The sequence below is a fragment of the Hypanus sabinus genome, chromosome 31 (genome assembly GCF_030144855.1).
Source record: "Hypanus sabinus isolate sHypSab1 chromosome 31, sHypSab1.hap1, whole genome shotgun sequence".
In the NCBI taxonomy this organism is placed as follows: domain Eukaryota; kingdom Metazoa; phylum Chordata; class Chondrichthyes; order Myliobatiformes; family Dasyatidae; genus Hypanus; species Hypanus sabinus.
Genome location: NC_082736.1, coordinates 20,519,993 through 20,537,941, shown reverse-complemented (window position 1 = coordinate 20,537,941; position 17,949 = coordinate 20,519,993). Strand labels below are relative to the sequence as shown.

At 45.9% G+C, this 17,949-nt stretch overlaps 2 protein-coding genes across 3 annotated transcripts in view; one reads left to right on the top strand and one right to left on the bottom strand.

The window, feature by feature from the left end:
* The window catches only part of LOC132383932 (uncharacterized), a 46,564-nt gene extending 36,203 nt beyond the window's left edge, over positions 1-10,361 (top strand). The window contains exon 2 of the mRNA XM_059955121.1: positions 3,616-10,361. Coding sequence (XP_059811104.1) covers positions 7,840-8,874 — 1,035 coding nt within the window. The 5' untranslated portion in view covers positions 3,616-7,839 and the 3' untranslated portion in view covers positions 8,875-10,361. The remainder of the gene's footprint in view (positions 1-3,615) is intronic.
* Positions 266-17,046, bottom strand: LOC132383929 (gastrula zinc finger protein XlCGF57.1-like). Of its 2 annotated transcripts, none has more exons than XM_059955118.1 (3): positions 15,674-17,046; positions 11,846-12,008; positions 266-3,117 (listed from the first exon to the last, which is right to left on the bottom strand). In XM_059955118.1, exon 3 carries the CDS (start codon positions 2,710-2,712, stop codon positions 778-780), a length of 1,935 nt encoding a protein of 644 aa, XP_059811101.1. In that variant the 5' UTR covers positions 2,713-3,117; positions 11,846-12,008; positions 15,674-17,046; the 3' UTR covers positions 266-777. The 2 variants fall into 2 exon arrangements, with proteins under 2 accessions (XP_059811101.1, XP_059811102.1); XM_059955119.1 differs by having other exon boundaries at positions 15,886-17,046.
* Between the last annotated feature and the right edge of the window lie 903 nt (positions 17,047-17,949).

The window sequence follows — 17,949 nt, the reverse complement described above, 5'->3', positions numbered from 1 at the left end:
GCCCAGAGCTTTGATGGGCAAAGAACATCACAGACAGAACTGCAGTCAACTTGACTTCTTCAGACTGCAGAAAATTCAAGGGGAACCTCTTCACCCACAGAGTGGTGACTGTTTGTAATCCATCACCACAGGGAGAGTGGGAGATGAACAACAGGGGAGGATTGAAAAGGACTGTTATGGAACTGAATCACTGGCAGAGTCTAGCCAGCCTGAGTTGACTCTCTACTGTACACTGTTATAACTTCACTAAGTACTGGAGACAGAGTTCAAAATAGAACTGATTTATCTGTCTTCGATCCAGAATATTGAACTCCAATCCCACAAAAGGTGAATATACAGCAGAAAAAAACTCCTCCCATGCCCAGTGACCAGGGTGCAGAGCTGGTTGTGGTGAGAAGCAGCAATAATTGCAGAGTTCAGCACCAACAGTCACTATTGAAATTGCATCCAGCAATGGTGATAGACAAATATCCAGCATGCAGCTTATTGAAACTTTCGCCCCAGTGTGAACCCGGTAGTGTGTCTCTAGGTTAGATAACTGAGTGAATCCCTTCCCACATTCACAGCAGGTGAACAGTCTCTCCCCAGTGTGAACTCAAGGATGCACATTTGATTGAGATGGCTGAGAGAAAATCTTCCCAATGTCTGAGCAGGCAAATGGCCTCTGCCCAGTGTGAACACGCTGATGTACCTTCAGCTGAGATGACCAAGTGAATCCCTTCCCACAAACTGAGCAGATGAACGGCTTCTCCCCAGTGTGAACTCTCTGATGTACCTTCAGGTTAAATGAGCAAGTGAATCCCTTCCCACAGTCCGAGCAGGTGAATGGCTTCTCTCCCCAGTGTGAACTGATTTATGTACCAGCAGCTGGGATGACTGAGTGAATCCCTTCCCACAGTATGAGCAGGTGAACGGCTTCTCCTCAGTGTGAATTTGTTGGTGTATCTTTAGGTGGGATGACTGAGTGAATCTCTTCCCACAGTCTGAGCACAGGAAAGGCCTCTCTCCAGTATGAATTCGCTGGTGTGCTAGTAGGTTGGGTGACTTAGTGAATCTCTTCTCACAGACTGAGCAGGAGAACGGCCTCTCCCCAGTGTGAACTCGCTTATGTACCCGTAGGTCGGATAACTGAGTGAATCCCTTCCCACAGTCTGAGCAGATGAACGGCCTCTCCCCAGTGTGAAATCGCTGGTGTCTCCGTAGGTCGGATGACTGAGTGAATCCCTTCCCACAGTCTGAGCAGGTGAAAGGCTTCTCCTCAGTGTGAACTAACTGGTGTCTCTGTAGGTGGGATGACTGAGTGAATCTCTTCCCACAGTCTGGGCACAGGAAAGGCCTCTCTCCAGTGTGAATTCGCCGGTGTGCCTGTAGGTCGGGTGACTTAGTGAATCCCTTCCCACAGTCTGAGCAGGTGAATGGCCTCTCTCCAGTGTGAATTCGCTGGTGTCTCTGTAGGTGGAATAACTGTGTGAATCCCTTTCCGCATTCCAAGCATGTGAACGGCCTCTCTCTAGTGTGAACTCGCTGATGTACCTTCAGTTGTGATGAGCAAGTGAATCCCTTCCCGCAGTCTGAGCAGCTGAACGGCCTTTCTCCGGTGTGAACTCGCTGATGTACCTTCAGCTTAGATGACTGAGTGAATCCCTTTCCACAGACTGAACAGGTGAATGGCTTCTCCCCAGTGTGAACTCTCTGATGTACCAGTAGTTCTGAGGACCAAGTGAATCCCTTCCCGCAGTCTGAGCATGTGAACGGCTTTTCCCCAGTGTGAATTCGCTGGTGTCTCTGTAGGTGGGATGACTTATTGAATCCCTTCCCGCAGTCTGAGCAGGTGAATGGCTTCTCCCCAGTGTGAATACGCTTGTGTATCAGTAGGTCGGATGACCGAGTGAATCGCTTCCCGCATTCTGAGCAGGTGAATGGCTTCTCCCCAGTGTGAACTCGGTTATGTAACCGTAGATCAGATGATTGACTGAATCTCTTCCCACAGTCTGAGCAGGTAAACGGCTTCTCCCCAGTGTGAACTCGCTGGTGTCTCTGAAGGTGGGATGACTTAGTGAATCCCTTCCCGCAGTCTGAGCAGGTGAATGGCCTCTCCCCAATGTGAATATGCTTGTGTATCAGTAGGTCGGTTGACCGAGTGAATCGCTTCTCGCATTCTGAGCAGGTGAATGGCTTCTCCCCAGTGTGGACTTGGTTATGTAACCGTAGATCAGATGATTGACTGAATCTCTTCCCGCAGTCTGAGCAGGTGAACGGCTTCTCCCCAGTGTGAACTCGCTGGTGTCTCTGTAGGTGGAATAGCCGTGTGAATCCCTTTCCACATGCTGAGCAGGTGAATGACCTCTCTCCGGTGTGAACTCTCTGATGTACTTTCAGTTTAGATGAGAAAGTGAATCCCTTCCCGCAGTCTGAGCAGGTGAATGGCTTCTCCCCAGTGTGAATTCGCTGGTGACTCAGTAGGTGGGATGATTTGGTGAATCTCTTCTCACAGACAGGGCAGGTGAACAGCCTCTCCCTAGTGTGAACTTGCTGGTGTCTCTGTAGGTGGGATGACTTAGTGAATCTCTTCTCACAGACTGAGCAGGTGAATGGCCTCTCTCCGGTGTGAACTCGCTGATGTAGCTTCAGTTTAGATGAGCAAATGAATCCCTTCCCACAGTCTGAGCAGGTGAACGGCCGCTCACTGGTGTGAACTCGCTGGTGTGCCATTAGGTCAGATGACCGAGTGATTCATACCCCACATATTCAGCAGACGACCAGCTTCTGCCCAGTGTGAACTGACTGGTGCGTCTACAGTTAGGAAGACTGACTGAATCCCTTCTCACTCCGAGAACAGGTGAATGGCCTTGCCGAGTGTGAACTTGCTGATGTACCTTCAGTTGAGATGATGGAGTGAATCCATTCCAACAGTCTGGGCAGGTGAATGGTCTCCCCCATGAGTAAAATGATGGGTGTGCTGGTCGATCAGATGATCAAGTGAATCCCTCCCCACAGTCTGAGTAGGAAGAATGATTGAATGAATCCCTTGCTCCAATTCTTAAATATCTGGACAGACAGAAAAACTGGTGTGTTGTGTCCGTGATTCCTGAAGAGAAATCCCTTGTCGTTTTTAACCTGTAAAAAGATTTACAACATCCATCAATGGGTGAAGGACAATATTTCAGATCAGATCACTTTAATCACCAAGGTGTGATCTGACATCACATTGTTACAGTGAGGGTCAACCTAAGTTGCAGAGAGAAATCATCTTCCAACTGGGCACAGGGCTGGTATCTGGAATGGAAGAGTACCTTATATCACAAATTTCTGTCACCAGCCCTGGATCATTTCCTAGTAGCTTACTGCATGCTTCTACTTTGGGAATTCTACTGATTGAGGGCACATTCGAAAAACTTGTACTTTTACAGTATGGAAGTCCCAGTCAATGTAAGTAAAGTTAAAATCACTTCCTATATCAATCTTTGTTTCTTGGCATAGTCTGTGATCTCTCTGTAAATTTGTTCCTCTCAATCCCTCAGACTGGTGGGTGCGTCCAACTCCCAGTAATGGTAACAATGTCATAATTCAATGCAGTGAGCTCATCTGACTTTCCTACGGTCCTTCTTGCATTAGATATACGCAGGTCAGCACATTAGCCGCACCAAGCTTAACCTTTTGATTGCTGACTTTGTCTGAAGTCTGAAAAACATCTGATTGGTGTCAAGAAAACAACCACTTCCTCAATGTCACAGAAACAAAGGAGCTGGTTGTGGATTACAGAAGGAATAGAGACAGGCTAACCCCTATTGACATCAATGGATCTGGAGTTGAGAAGATAAACAGCTTTAAGTTCCTTGGCATACACATCATTAAGGACTCACGTAGTCTGTACTTACTGGCTGTGTGCTGAAAAGAGCAGAGTAGAACCTCTTTCACCTCAGATGGTTGAAGAAGTTTGGGATGGGGCCCCAAATCCTAAGAACTTTCTACAGGAACACAACTGAGAGCATCCTGACTGGGTGCATCACTGCCTGTCATGGGAACTGTATTTCCCTCAATCGCAGGACTCTGCAGAGAGTGGCTCGGACAGCCCAGCGCATCTGTAGATGTCCGCTATTCAGGACATTTACAAAGACAGGTGCGTAAAAATGCCCATACGATATTGGGGACTCAATTCACCACAACGACAAACTTTTCCAGCTGTTATCATCCAGGAGACATCCACAGCATAAAAGCCAGGATCAACAGACTCTAGGACAGATCCTTCCACCAGGCCAACAGACTGATTAATTCTTGCTGATACAATTGTATTTCTATGTTATATTGACTGCCCTATGTAAAAATTATTTATTATAAATTACTATGTTACACATTGCACATTTAGATGGAGAAGTAATGTAAAGATTTCCACTCCTCATGTATATGAATGATATAAGTCAATTCAATTCACCCTCTCCACTATCTGTTCTGGCATTCTGACTCCAATCTCTCCTGCAACTTTAGTTTAACCACACACCCTCCCTGGCACACTAGCACAAGCAAGTTTTACCACTAGGATATTAGAACTCTGCTGGTATTCATTCCCGAACTAACAAATCCCCTATCAGCCCTTTGACATTCCTCTGCTAGGTAATCCCACCCCAACAGTGTCTAACATGGTCTAACTCTTGATGTCGTGGATGGCCGCAAGAGTACTCTGCGATGGCTATTTTACCTCATTCCCCTTCCTGACCCTCACCCAGTTTTCTCTGTCCTGTACCGTGGGTGTAAGTCACCTCTCTTCATGACATATCCATCCTTCCCTCTGACTCCTGAATGATCCAGAGTTCATCCATTTCCAGCTTCAAATCCCTAACATGTAGGTTTATATGGAGTCAGGTATGTGACGGTATCAGGGACACTGGAAGTCTGCCCGCATTCCCACCAATGTTCACTCTAATTTGTAATGACCAGTCAGTGCAAAAATCTCGTGCTGTGCAATTTTTACCCAGTGACAACAACATGTGTGAACTGAATTTTATTTAGAAAGGTATTCATTTCAACAGTGAGCAAATCACTGTCAATAAGAACTTTGAACTCCTCTGCATTTGATCAAGTTCATCTACACTCTCACACAACCTATGTAGCAGGCCTAGAGCCGGTAATGAAGGATTTTCTCACCAGCACGTTTGCACACAACCTATATGTGATTTTCTTGCTAAATGATGCTTTAAGAAGTCAAATTTCCAAATATAACTCCTCTTCTTCCCACTTGTAAATTCTCCAGCAACTTTTGCATCACCACAATACACACAGGTGTTAAAGAGTGTACTATTACTGTTGCTATGCTGCTCATGGGAGAGAGAAACAAAACACAGGCACGACCATTTGCTACAGATAAGATGGGAGAGAGAGAGACTGTTGATTTATTGTATTTTGACTCTTCCTGGATTATTTACTTTCACTACAAGGATTTTACTTTGCTCGTTAACATTTCTCAGGAGACTGCAGGAGTGACCTGATTTGATTGACACCATCATTCAGAGTTGATGGATAGCTGAGACCCCATTAGTAGGGATAAAAGACAGGTCTGGAGAGACACCCTTCAGACACACCAGTGGACGCTGACTGAGGGTTGTGAACCCACAAGGGAGGTGGGGGTTTCAGAGACCGAATCAGGAGATCGGTCAATAAAACTCCCAGTGTGACGGCAGGGCTGGTGGGGACTTGTGTGTGTGTCCACTCATGCCAGAGTGACGAGTCCACCACAGAAGAACGGTCTAGCTGAAGGACGGAGGGGTTAACAGCCGAATGACCACAATGGTGCGATGGAATCTAAAGGCAACAGGAAGGTTTGTTGACTGCAGCTGCTCAATCTCTCGCTCTCTCTCTCTCTCCAATGATTACCACACAACAACTATATCTATCTCAGCACGCATGAACTGAACTGAACTTTATACTTTTCTATGACAATTCATTTACCCCTAGACATCGATAGAGCTGGTTTATTATTGCTTATTATTATTCCCACACTTTTAGGTTTATTATTGCTAACCTGTGTTATATGTATATTTGCATTATTGGTATTGTTTTGATTATTTTACTAATAAACACTTTTGAATATAGTACCACCAGACTCCAACGGATTCTTCTCTCTCTGCTGGTCTGACACCCAGTTACGGGGTACGTAACAAGTTGGAGCCTCGTCTTGGGATTTGATTAACAAATTGGGGGGCCAGTGAATTAGGATAAAAGTCCCTTATCTGAACTGGTTGCGCGGACAACCAGACGGGAAACCAGCAGAGATGGAAATTGACAAATTTTTAAAAGAACCAACTACGGGAACATTAGAGGATGCCAGAAAGTTGGAATTGGTGAGTGTTGCGAGACGATTGAATCTCTTGGCGGTGAAGCCGGCGATGACAGAGTTGGAAATACAGACAGCAATAGCTGAGTATTATGTATCCCAAGATGTGTTTCCGTTGGGGGCATTGGACCTGTTCCCTGAGAGGAAGCAAGTCAAAGGTGAGTTTCAGTTACAGATAGAAAGATTAAGGTTGGCTGTGGAGAAGGAGAAAAGGGAGCATGAGTTCCAGATAAAGGAATTGGAGGCTGCAAGGCAGAGAGAAGAAGCTGATAAGCAGAGGGAGGAAAGCGAGAAGGAGAGGCAGCATTATCAGGAAATGGAGAAGTTAAAGGCATCGCAGGGAAGAGACCGGGCAGCAGACCCAAATGAGGGGTTCAAGATTGGTCAGGAGATCCAGTTGGTACCTCCATTAGAGGAGATGGATGTCGATAAGTTCCTCCATTTTGAGAAGGCTCAGCAAGTGTATTCGGCATTGCCTATGGATGAGTCTAAGGATTAGGAGGAAGTAAAAAGGGCTGTACTGAAGAGTTACGAGTTGGTGCCAGAGGCATACAGGCAGAAGTTCCGGAACTTGAGAAAGCCATGGAACCACACGTATTTAGAGTTTGTCCATGAGATGCAAATGTATTGTGAGCATTGGTGCGCCTCAAAAGGGGTCGTTGGAGATTATGATAAATTGTTACAGTTAATGCTGATTGAGCAGTTCAAAGGTTGTATCCCTGAAAGTATGAAGACGTACTTGGATGAGAAGGAGACAGAGACTCTTTCTGTGACTGCCAAGTTAGCAGATGAGTATGCCTTAACCCACAAGACAAAGTTTTCCTCAAATAAGAGCTACCAGAGAGGCAGCAGGGACGGTAGAGAAAGCCCACCGGCTAAGGCAGAGAATAAGCCGGGAACTAGTGGAAAAGGTAAGGAGGAGGTAAAACAGGCTGGCAGGAAGTTTCCTAGCTTTACGTGTTACAACTGTGGGAAAGCTGGTCATATAGCATCTAAGTGCTTTGCTCCAAAGAAGGAGACAGGAAAAGGGAAAACAGTAATACCTACAGGTTGCATTGAGCTGGTCAATAGATCGATGAAGAAGGCGGTTAGATACAGCGCAAGAGGGGCCTGAGAAGTTTATCTCGGAAGGGACGGTGTCTGTGAAAGAGGGTGAAACCCCAGTTCCAGTGCAGATCTGGAGAGGTACTGGGTTGGTCAGTCATTGATTCTAAAGAAGGTGTTAGATTTTGGTCCTGAGACCGAGACTGGGGAGGTTGTGTTAAGAGATATCGGAAAAGGGACTGAGGCTGTACCTTTGCACAGGATATTTCTGAAATGTGACCTGGTATCTGGACCAGTCGAAATAGGGGTGCGGTCAAAACTACCAGTGGACGGCGTGGACGTCCTACTTGGTAATGATCTGGCAGGTGGTGACGTGTATTCAGCAGTGAAATTAACAAGCAAGCCTGTAAGTGCTGAGGACCTGCCCTTAGGTTCTGATTTATCCCGCATGCGCAGTCACTCGCAGTATGTCTAGAAAGGCGGCTGAGAACGGAGCCAGTTTAAATGAGTCCAGTGTTGATTTAGCAGCGACATTTTTACTGACCCTGTACCAAGAGGGGTTAGAGGATGGTAAAACGGAGGATAGTGGAGTTAAGGAAAGTAAGGGAGACGAAGCAGATTTAGTGTTGTCAAGGAACAAAATTTTGACCCTTGCCCATAAGATACCCCTAGGTGGACATTTTGGAGTGAGGAAGGAGGTTAAGGAGGCAGAGAGTAAAGATAAGAAGTTAGAAGGTCCAGGGTTGGACACGGATGATCTGTCTGGCTTGACAGAGCTGTTTTCAGTTGAAGAAGTTAAGTGTGTTCCTGATGATGTGAGAGCAGTCCTAGATGAAAAGGTTGCCGCTACCTTGAGGGAGTCTGCTGGGTTAGCAGACGAAGTTGTTTTAACCCGCAAGGTTGAGCTTACTCCAGATGGGATTTGCCCAGAGAGTACCTGGGAGGATCAGGGGAACTTAGAATTTGAAAAAGAGACTGGTATTGAAAGCCTAAAAGAGGCAGATGTCCCATTTGCTTGTGTTCAGGTTGTGAAGGATGTGGAGTCACAGGGTACTGAACCTTGTGTGCAAGCTCAGAAAAAGTCTGAGGTATCTGATTTAGTTGAAAAGGAATACAGTTCTTTTGGACTTGGTTCAGTGGAGAAAAGGTTAACCTTGGCACTGGCAGAAAGTGAGAATTCTCAGTCTCTTGTGTTAGAAGGTGTGTTTAAAATTAGCGATGAAATGGAAGCTGGTGAGATTAATATTATTGAAGGAAAAAGGAAAAGTATTGCTCCTAAACATTTGAAAAAAGTAAATTTAAAGTCAGGTTTGGTTCCAGAATTTTTGACAAAAGGGAAGGGACCGTTAACCAAACATTGGCTTGTTAACAAGGTGCCTGCGAATCAATTACAGATTGTTTTGAAATTTAAGGATAAACAACTCGATGTTGTTCAAGGATGTGATTTGGAGAGGCAGAACTTGAAGTGTTGTTTTGATCAAGAGGGATCACCTGCAGGTTAAATTGGAAACTAATAGAATTAAAGATCCTGAAAATAAAATTAATGACCTGCTTAAAATTAATGAATTGCGTTGAAGTTCAGAAAATGGGTTTAGTTTGGAAAACATTGGTGATAAGGCAGCTCCTGTGAAAGGAGTCTGTGAAGTCCTATTCCAAGCTGGTGAGCAAGCTAACGATGTGAGGGTTAAGTGGAAAAGGGACAAAGGTTGTCCAAATGCCACTTTGAATACAGGATCTGGTTTTGTGGGAATTTGACTTTTTTTGACAAAGCATGTGAAAGATAAAAACACCATGGAAGATTGACTGTTTGAATGTTAAGTTTAAAAGTGAAAGAGAGATTAGTATTCGCAGAAACTTCTGTAATGTATTACATTATAATCACACATGTATTGGATCGCATTTTATAATATACACCTAAGCTAAGATCACAATCCCTTGGTATTTTTGGTTAACATGAAAAATAAAAAAAGGAGGTTATTAAGTTGGAGACTGTTGTTACAGGAATTCGATATTAAAATACAACATGTAAAGGGGAGTGACAATGTAATTGCTGATTGTTTATCCAGATGTTAATTTGAATGTGTATCTATATTATTTTTGTAGTTAAGACAACTTCTGTATTTTGTTAAACTCTGTAATTCAGTAATGTGCTTTATTAGTTAACTTTCACCTTGGTGAAAATTCCTGGAAGGATGGGGGTGTTATGAGTAATGAACAGACCTAATGCACAATGGGGTGCAGAGTTAACCACCCACCCCCCTGAGAATCATGGACTGTTGCTATGCTGCTCATGGGAGAGAGAGACAAAACACAGGCACAAACATTTGCTACAGATAAGATGGGAAGAGACAAACAGTTGACTTATTGTATTTTGACTCTTCCTGGATTATTTACTTTCACTACAAGGACTTTACTTTGCTCGTTAACATTCCTCGGGAGACAGCAGGAGTAGCCTGATTTGATGGACACAGTCATTCAGAGTTGATGGATAGTTGAGACCCGTTAGTAGGGATAAAAGACAGGTCTAGGGAGACACCCTTCAGACACACCAGTGGACACTGACTGAGGGTTATGAACCCACAAGGAAGGTGGGGGTTTCGGAGACCGAATCAGGAGATCGGTCAATAAAACTCCCAGTGTGACAGCAGGGCCGGTGGGGACTTGTGTGTGTGTCCACTCATGCCAGAGTGACGAGTCCACCACAGAAGAACGGTCATAGCCGAATGACCACAATGGTGCAACAGAATCAAAAGGCAACAGGAAGGTTTGCTGACTGCAGCTGCTCAATCTCTCACTCTCTCTCTCTCTCTAACGATTACCACACAACAACTGTACCTACCTCAGCACGCATGAACTGAACTGAACTTTATACTTTTATATGACAATTCATTTACCCCTAGACATCGATAGAGCTTGTTTATTATTGCTTATTATTATTCCCACACTTTTAGGTTTATTATTGCTAACCTGTGTTATATGTATATTTGCATTTTTGGTATTGTTTTGCTTATTTTATGAATAAATACTTTTGAATATAGTACCACCAGACTCCAATGGATTCTTCTCTCTCTGCTGGTCTGACACCCAGTTACGGGGTACGTAACACACGTAACACAATTTCTGTAACGGACATAAATATTTCCCCTGAACCTTCCACCTGAGAGTGGTGAACTCAGTGATGGCAATGCCAATGTATATAAAGGGAAGGGCAGTAGTCTGTCTCATTGGAGTCTGGCACATTTGTGATGTGAAAGCTACTGGTTGCACAGGGCAAAAGTGTGTGATTTTGTGTGATTTGCTTCGATTTTCAGCATCTGCAGATTTTCTCTTGTTTGTGATTGGTGGATGAACAAAGGTGATTTTCTCAACTGGTGATGTAAAAGATTTTGTTCCCTTTCTCCGAGTTCCCAATCCTTGCATTTAGATAGCTGGAGCTCAGCTCTGTCTGAGAAATCCATCGGCGCCCATACCTCATTAGCCAGAAGCTCTTCGGGGCCCACCCTTTTTGACAGGTGTGTGACAGGTAACATTGTGGGATCTATATGAAAGAGACCGTTTTCACCTGTACTGGATGTGGACTAATATCCTACCATAATAACAGCCTCATGTTTCTTCCAACAGTCTGCGACTTCTCTGTAAATTTATTCCTCTGGATCCCTCAGATTGTTCTGGTTCCCCAAGCTGGGAGGGTGGATGTGAGTAAAGGGGACCTGTCTATGTGTGGTGTGGGGTAAATGATAAGAAATGTGTGGGGCCACTGGTGGGATGGAAGGTGTTTGGGGTACTGTGGGTTATCATACATAACATGACCTGCGTAAATTACCCGGGCAGGGGGTAAATTAAGTTTATCAACGAAGGAGAGTCTGGTCCACTGGACCAGACAGATCAGCTTGTGTGTCCTTTCAGGAGGCCACAATTCTCTCTTCATCTTAATTACTGTCTAATCTTCCTGTTAACATTGAGTTTGTTACAGAGCCCCAGAGTCTGCAAGCAGATGATTGGTAGGAAGTAGAGGGTTATGGTGAGAGCCTGTTCCTTGGACTTGAGTCTTGTGCTTAGCGACATTCCCTGGGGCTACGCACATTGCCACGTGTCACCTATGTCAATAATATGGTTGAGAAAGAATAGGGTACGAGGAGGGAGTTTGCAGCAAGTTCAAACAATTAATTTTTTTGAAAGATACTCAGTATAAACACCGCCCTCTCTTTCCCTCTCCCCACTCAGAAATGACCAAAAGCTACTTCAGTAGATGCAAGATCTGGAACTAAGTAAACACTGTGAGGGAAAAGGAGCAGTTTTAAAGGGCTGGGCTGCTGGAAACACATTTCCAGATACGGAATGATTGCAATTGGCATTGACAGAGGCATAACTGGTTCTACAGGGCACATTCAGTCTCACTCCCAACTATTTCCTACCTTCCTTTTACAGGTATGTAATGTCTAAAGGACCAGCATTTGAGTAACTGAGACTCACCAAACTTTCTCCTGACGGAATCACTGGAATTTCTGAGTCAGATGGGTTCTCAGCAGTTGATGCTCTCAGTCTTCGGGCTGGTTCACTTGTTGCTGTTCCCTCGTCTTCAGTCGTGGTTTGCTTCTAGTTGGGGCTTTTCTTCCAATAACTTTAACAGGTCTAACTTTAACATGAAAGATTATGAAGCACATTAAGTTTGGTTCTCCTTTTATTGTTAAACATTTCTGCTTAATGTTACTAAGAACAAAGCTCACTGAAATTTAAATTTTGAAGGCAAATATAATAATCTCAGTGAACAATCTTTTATTGTCCCTCACACGTCTCAAAACGATATGGGATAAGAAGGAGCCATCATTCAGTCATGGTAAAACATAAGTCACAGGAATAGAATTAGGTGATTCGATCCATCTGGTCTGCCCCACCATTCATCCATGGCTGATTTTTATTCCAACATCATATTCCTGTCTTCCTCTTGTAACCCCGAAAGTACTTAACAATCATGAATTTATTAATCTGTTATAAATATACCCAAATGGCAGCCTCAACCAACCACTGCTGCAACAAATTCCACTGATCAGACATCTTTTGGCCAAAGTTTTTCTCATCTCAGTTTTAAAGGGAAGCATTTTTATTCTGAGACTGTGCTGTCAGATCACAGACCCTCCGTCTAATGGAAACATCCTCTCCATGTCCACTATATCCAGGCTTTTCAGCATTCGGTAGGTTTATTTAACCATCCCTCCACAACTCACACCGTCCCTCTGAACTCCATCGAGCACAGGTCCAGAACCATCAAATGCTCCTCATACATAACACCGATCATTCCTGAGATTATTCTTGTAAACCTTGTTAGCAACACAGCACGTGATTTTGCGTCACAAAGCGGAGGGCGGGGCAGATCTGCAAGAAACAGCCTCACGTGACCTGTTGGCGGGACTCCCATTTCAATTCTTTGGAAATAGATAGCCTGGGCTCCTGGTTTGGATCGTTCAATGCAGATTCAGTGAAGTCGACACATTTCTAACAAGCCCAGATGAGTAACTGAGTAATTAATTGAGTACTAAATGAGTAATTGGCCCACAGTTTGGGGTTCACGGCCAACATCGGATCTCCCCGCTCGGGATCGCTTTCACCGATGGGAAAGGGATTTCTTCGGCCCACAGTGATCTCGACCCCTTCTCCCCGATCCAGGGGAGAAAATACTTTACCGACCCTGCAGTCAATCCACTTCACCGCTGATCGAAAAGGAAAACACTGCCCACACGGAGACAGTGAGCATGCGGATATAGATTGTTACATCATCCGGAGGGCGGGGCCTCGGGAACAGATATATAACCATATAACCATATAACAATCACAGCACGGAAACAGGCCATCTCGGCCCTCCTAGTCCGTGCCGAACCCTTAATCTCACCTAGTCCCACCTACCCGCACTCAGCCCATAACCTTCCACTCCTTTCCTGTCCATATACCTATCCAATTTTACCTTAAATGACACAACTGAACTGGCCTCTACTACTTCTACAGGAAGCTCATTCCACACAGCTATCACTCTTTGAGTAAAGAAATACCCCCTCGTGTTTCCCTTAAACTTCTGCCCCCTAACTCTCAAATCATGTCCTCTAGTTTGAATCTCCCCTACTCTCAATGGAAACAGCCTGTTAACGTCAACTCTATCTATCCCTCTCAAAATTTTAAATACCTCGATCAAATCCCCCCTCAACCTTCTACGCTCCAATGAATAGAGACCTAACTTGTTCAACCTTTCTCTGTAACTTAATTGCTGAAACCCAGGTAACATCCTAGTAAATCGTCTCTGCACTCTCTCTAATTTATTGATATCTTTCCTATAATTCGGTGACCAGAACTGCACACAATATTCCAAATTTGGCCTTACCAATGCCTTGTACAACTTTAGCATTACATCCCAACTTCTGTACTCAATGCTTTGATTTATAAAGGCCAGCGTTCCAAAAGCCCTCTTCACCACCCTATCTACATGAGACTCCACCTTCAGGGAAGTTATTCCTAGATCTCTCTGTTCCTCTGCATTCCTCAATGCCCTACCATTTGCTCTGTATGTTCTATTTGGATTCTTCCTGCCAAAATGTAGAACCTCACACTTCTCAGCATTAAACTCCATCTGCCAACGTTCAGCCCATTCTTCTAACCGGCATAAATCTCCCTGCAAGCTTTGAAAATCCACCTCATTATCCACAACACCTCCTACCTTAGTATCATGATGCGCCGATGCTGCCCATCTGTGGTTAAATGGGAGGGGCAAATGGGATCACGTGACTAGTGAGTTCTCACACCCCAGGCAGTGACTCCAGCTACCCACTACTCAGTTTCTCTCCTTTAATGTATTAGACATTTTAATCCCCAGGAGAAATATATCGTCTGTCCACTCTATTTATTCCTCTCGTAATCTTGAAACCTCCATCCAGTCTCACCCCAGCCTGCGCTGCTCTGGAGAAAACAACACAAGTTTGTCCAACCTCTTGTTATAGCTCATGCCCTCTAATCCAGGCAATATCCTGGTAAACCTCTTCCCCACCCTCTCCAAAGCCCCGACATCCTTCCGAGAATGGGGGCGACCAGAATTGTATGAAACACTCCAGATGTGGTCTAATTAGTTTTTAAAGCTGTGTTACGCACTGTAACGCTTTAGAAACGAACCAGCAGCAATAGAGTTCACATTGGAGTCTGGTTTTGATGATAAAACCACTTCTTTATTAGGATCATAACTTAACGAAATAAAGGAAAGGTTATGTGTTATGTGTAAATATAACTCCCAAACTATCGAGCCTGAGGGAACAAAGCTGAAAGTCTTGAGATGGTAAATTAGGAAAACACAGTAATCCCCAGAATAAATGATGGGAGAGAGATATTTGTAATTCAGGGTGAAACGTAGAGAAAAGGCCGTGACGTCAAAATAACCGTCTTCGAAGTTCTTATCCGTTGAATCCGTCCACATACGAGTTATCAGCGAAAGTGACCTGTCACAGGATACTGTCTACCAGGGGTTGCCGTGCAACATACCCAGGCAAGGGTTAACACAAGCGGTCCCCCAAGATATTCCACAATCCATTCCTATGGATTATACGAAGTGACAGCCACACACATTCGTTGCGGTTCCGTATACCGATGATCAACCCACACTTGTGGGCATTGGAGAGTTCCAAGCCTCAGCTGCGAGTAACTGAAGCTATTTTTTTCTCTCCCTCTCCCTCCCCCCCTCTCCCTCCCCCCCTCCCCCCCTCTCCCTCCCCCCTCCCCCTCCCTCCCCCTCTCCCCCCTCCCCCTCCCCCTCCCCCTCCCCTCCCCCCTCTCCCCCCTCCCCCTCCCCCCTCTCCCTCTCCCTCTCCCTCTCCCTCCCCCCCTCCCCCCCCTCTCCCTCCCCCCCTCCCCCCCTCTCCCTCCCCCCCTCCCCCCCTCTCCCTCCCCCCCTCTCCCTCCCCCCCTCTCCCCTCCCCCCTCTCCCTCTCCCCCCTCCCCCCCTCTCCCTCTCCCCCCTCCCCCTCCCCCTCTCCCTCTCCCCCCTCCCCCCTCTCCCTCTCCCTCCCTCCCCCTCCCCCCCTCCCCCTCTCCCTCTCCCCCTCTCCCTCTCCCCCTCCCCCTCTCCCCCTCCCCCTCCCCCTCTCCCCCCCTCCCCCTCCCCCTCTCCCCCTCCCCCTCCCCCTCCCTCTCTCTCCCCCCTCCCCCCCTCCCAATCCAGTTAGCGCTGACGGTCTGTGACTGACGTCATAGTCCCGCCTCCTCACGCCGGCGCTCTTAAAGAAACAGTCACAGTACGACCACAGGTTCGTAACCCTTCCCCTTCCCCACCTTTTACTTTCCAGTCCTGCCGAAGGGTTTCGGCCGGTAACGTCGACTGTACTCTTTTTCTAGCTGCTGCCCGGCCGGCTGAGTTCCTCCAGCATTTTGTGCGCGTTGCTCGCATTTCCAGAATCTGCAGATTTTCTCTTGTTTGAGTTCGGGAAAGTTAACTCACGACCCACCGTCAGACCTCTCCGCTCGGGACCGGCTTCAATACTTACCTAAGAGAAATTGTTGGTGTTGCCCCGCAGAGAATAATCCGTTCCCGGCTCCCCGCCCCCGGGGGGAAGGACCCCTCCCGATCCCTCAGCCGACCCGCTTCCACAAAGGACGAAAAAACACTGGGGCCCATCCTGGCCTGAGCATGCGCGATCTGTATGAGCGTCATCAGGCAGTGGGCGGGGCCTCAGAAACAAACCCGCAGGATCGTGGTCACGTGACTTTGGGTCTCCCACGTGACCCGGAGACTCTGCTCCTCTCCTCGCACGCTGCCCAATCCACCGCCACATTTCCCACATCATTTCATTATTTCCCTATCCTATTTTCATATGTACACCGGAAACGTATTTAGCTTTTCCCTCCATATCTTCCCCGATCCCTTTCCCTCCACTGCCAGGTCACAGAGTTCTCGGAGTTAGAGTTTCGATTTCCATCCCGGTCAAACACACAAATCAGACCCACACAGGAAATGCGCTGGTTTCATTTAAATCAGTATGTTTACAAACACTAATTTCTATTCACATTCCAATGGCTTCACTGGACAGGAACACTGAAACATCAAGTGAGAAACAGGTGGGACATTCTAACCATCAACAAGATAAGGGCTGCTCTCCCATCTCAGCCACAAGTTCCTCCCCGATCCTCATTTCCTCGATCCCTTCGGTCTCCACACATCTGCTGGCCTCTGTTTTATGTGAGGACAGTCACCAAGTCTTCACCGCCCTCTGTGGTGGGTATTTACAGACATTCACAACCCGCGGAGTGGAGACATTTCCCCTCATCTCAGTCCCGGACAGTCCACCCACTCTTCCAGAGACTGGGTTCCCTGCTTCAACCGGTAGTGATGTTGTGCATTTCAATGTGTTCACCTCTCAGTCCTCGATTCTCTAAATGAAAGGGTTATTACATTTGATCTTTCTCCATATGATGACCCACCACTCCAGGGATCAGTTTGGTGAACCTTCATTGCACTCTCTATAACAAATACTCTCTGAAAGCTTTGCTAATCCTGTATGGAATTAATTTCCATCTTCTTTTCCTCTCTCTCTCTCTCTCTCTCTCTCTCTCTCTCTCTCTCTCTCTCTATCCACAGTTTGTGACTGACGTCATAGTCCCGTCTTTTGAACTCAGTGCTTCAATTAAAAAAGACAACCATGCCATTTGCCTTCTTAACCACCCGATCAATCTGTGCAGTCTTTTTCAGGGAGTGATGAACTTGGAGTCTGAGATCCCTCTGATCATCAACACTGTTCAGGGTTTTGCATTTAACAGTGTACTGTCACATACGTTCCACCTACCGAGCTGCCAAGACGATCATCACTAATGAAATCTCATTGAGATTTCTCAGGTCCTGTTGAATTTATTGCCAAGTGCACAAGTACGGGAAGGTACAGGTACAGAGAAACACTGACTTCTAGCAGGATCACAGGCAAGTACATTCAAATAACACACGGAACACAGATCATACATTCTCTGTCAGTAACAATCTATTATCTATAAATATGTCATTAACCGTATTTTAAATACAGTACATTCCGTTTTGATCAATATTAAAATGTGCAATAATGGACTTGGAAATGTTGAATTTGGTCCCTGTTTCCATTCCTCCTGTAATCCACAACCAGCTCCTTTGTTTTTGTCACAATGAGGGAGAGATTGTTTTTTTGATACCACTGTGTCGGGGTGATGACTTCTTCTCTGTCGGCTGTCTCGTTATTATTTGACATTAGTCTATTCAGTGTAGTGTCATCAGCAAATTTAGTTAGCAGATTGGAGCTGTGGGTGGCGACACAAGTCATGGGTATACAGAGAGTAAAGGAGGGGGCAAGGAGACACCCCTGTGGGGTATGTGTGCTGAGGGTCAGAGAGACAGAGGTGAGGGAGCCCACTCTTGCGATCTAAAGGGAATTCCAGGATGAAGCTACACAAAGCAGGGTGAAGGCCATGGTCTCTGAGCTTCTTGTCGATACTTCACGCCTTCGTATGGCTACTGCTCTGCCCATGACTGCAAGGAACTGTACAGAACATCAGAGAAACAAGCCTCCCCTCCATGGACTCTTCCTACA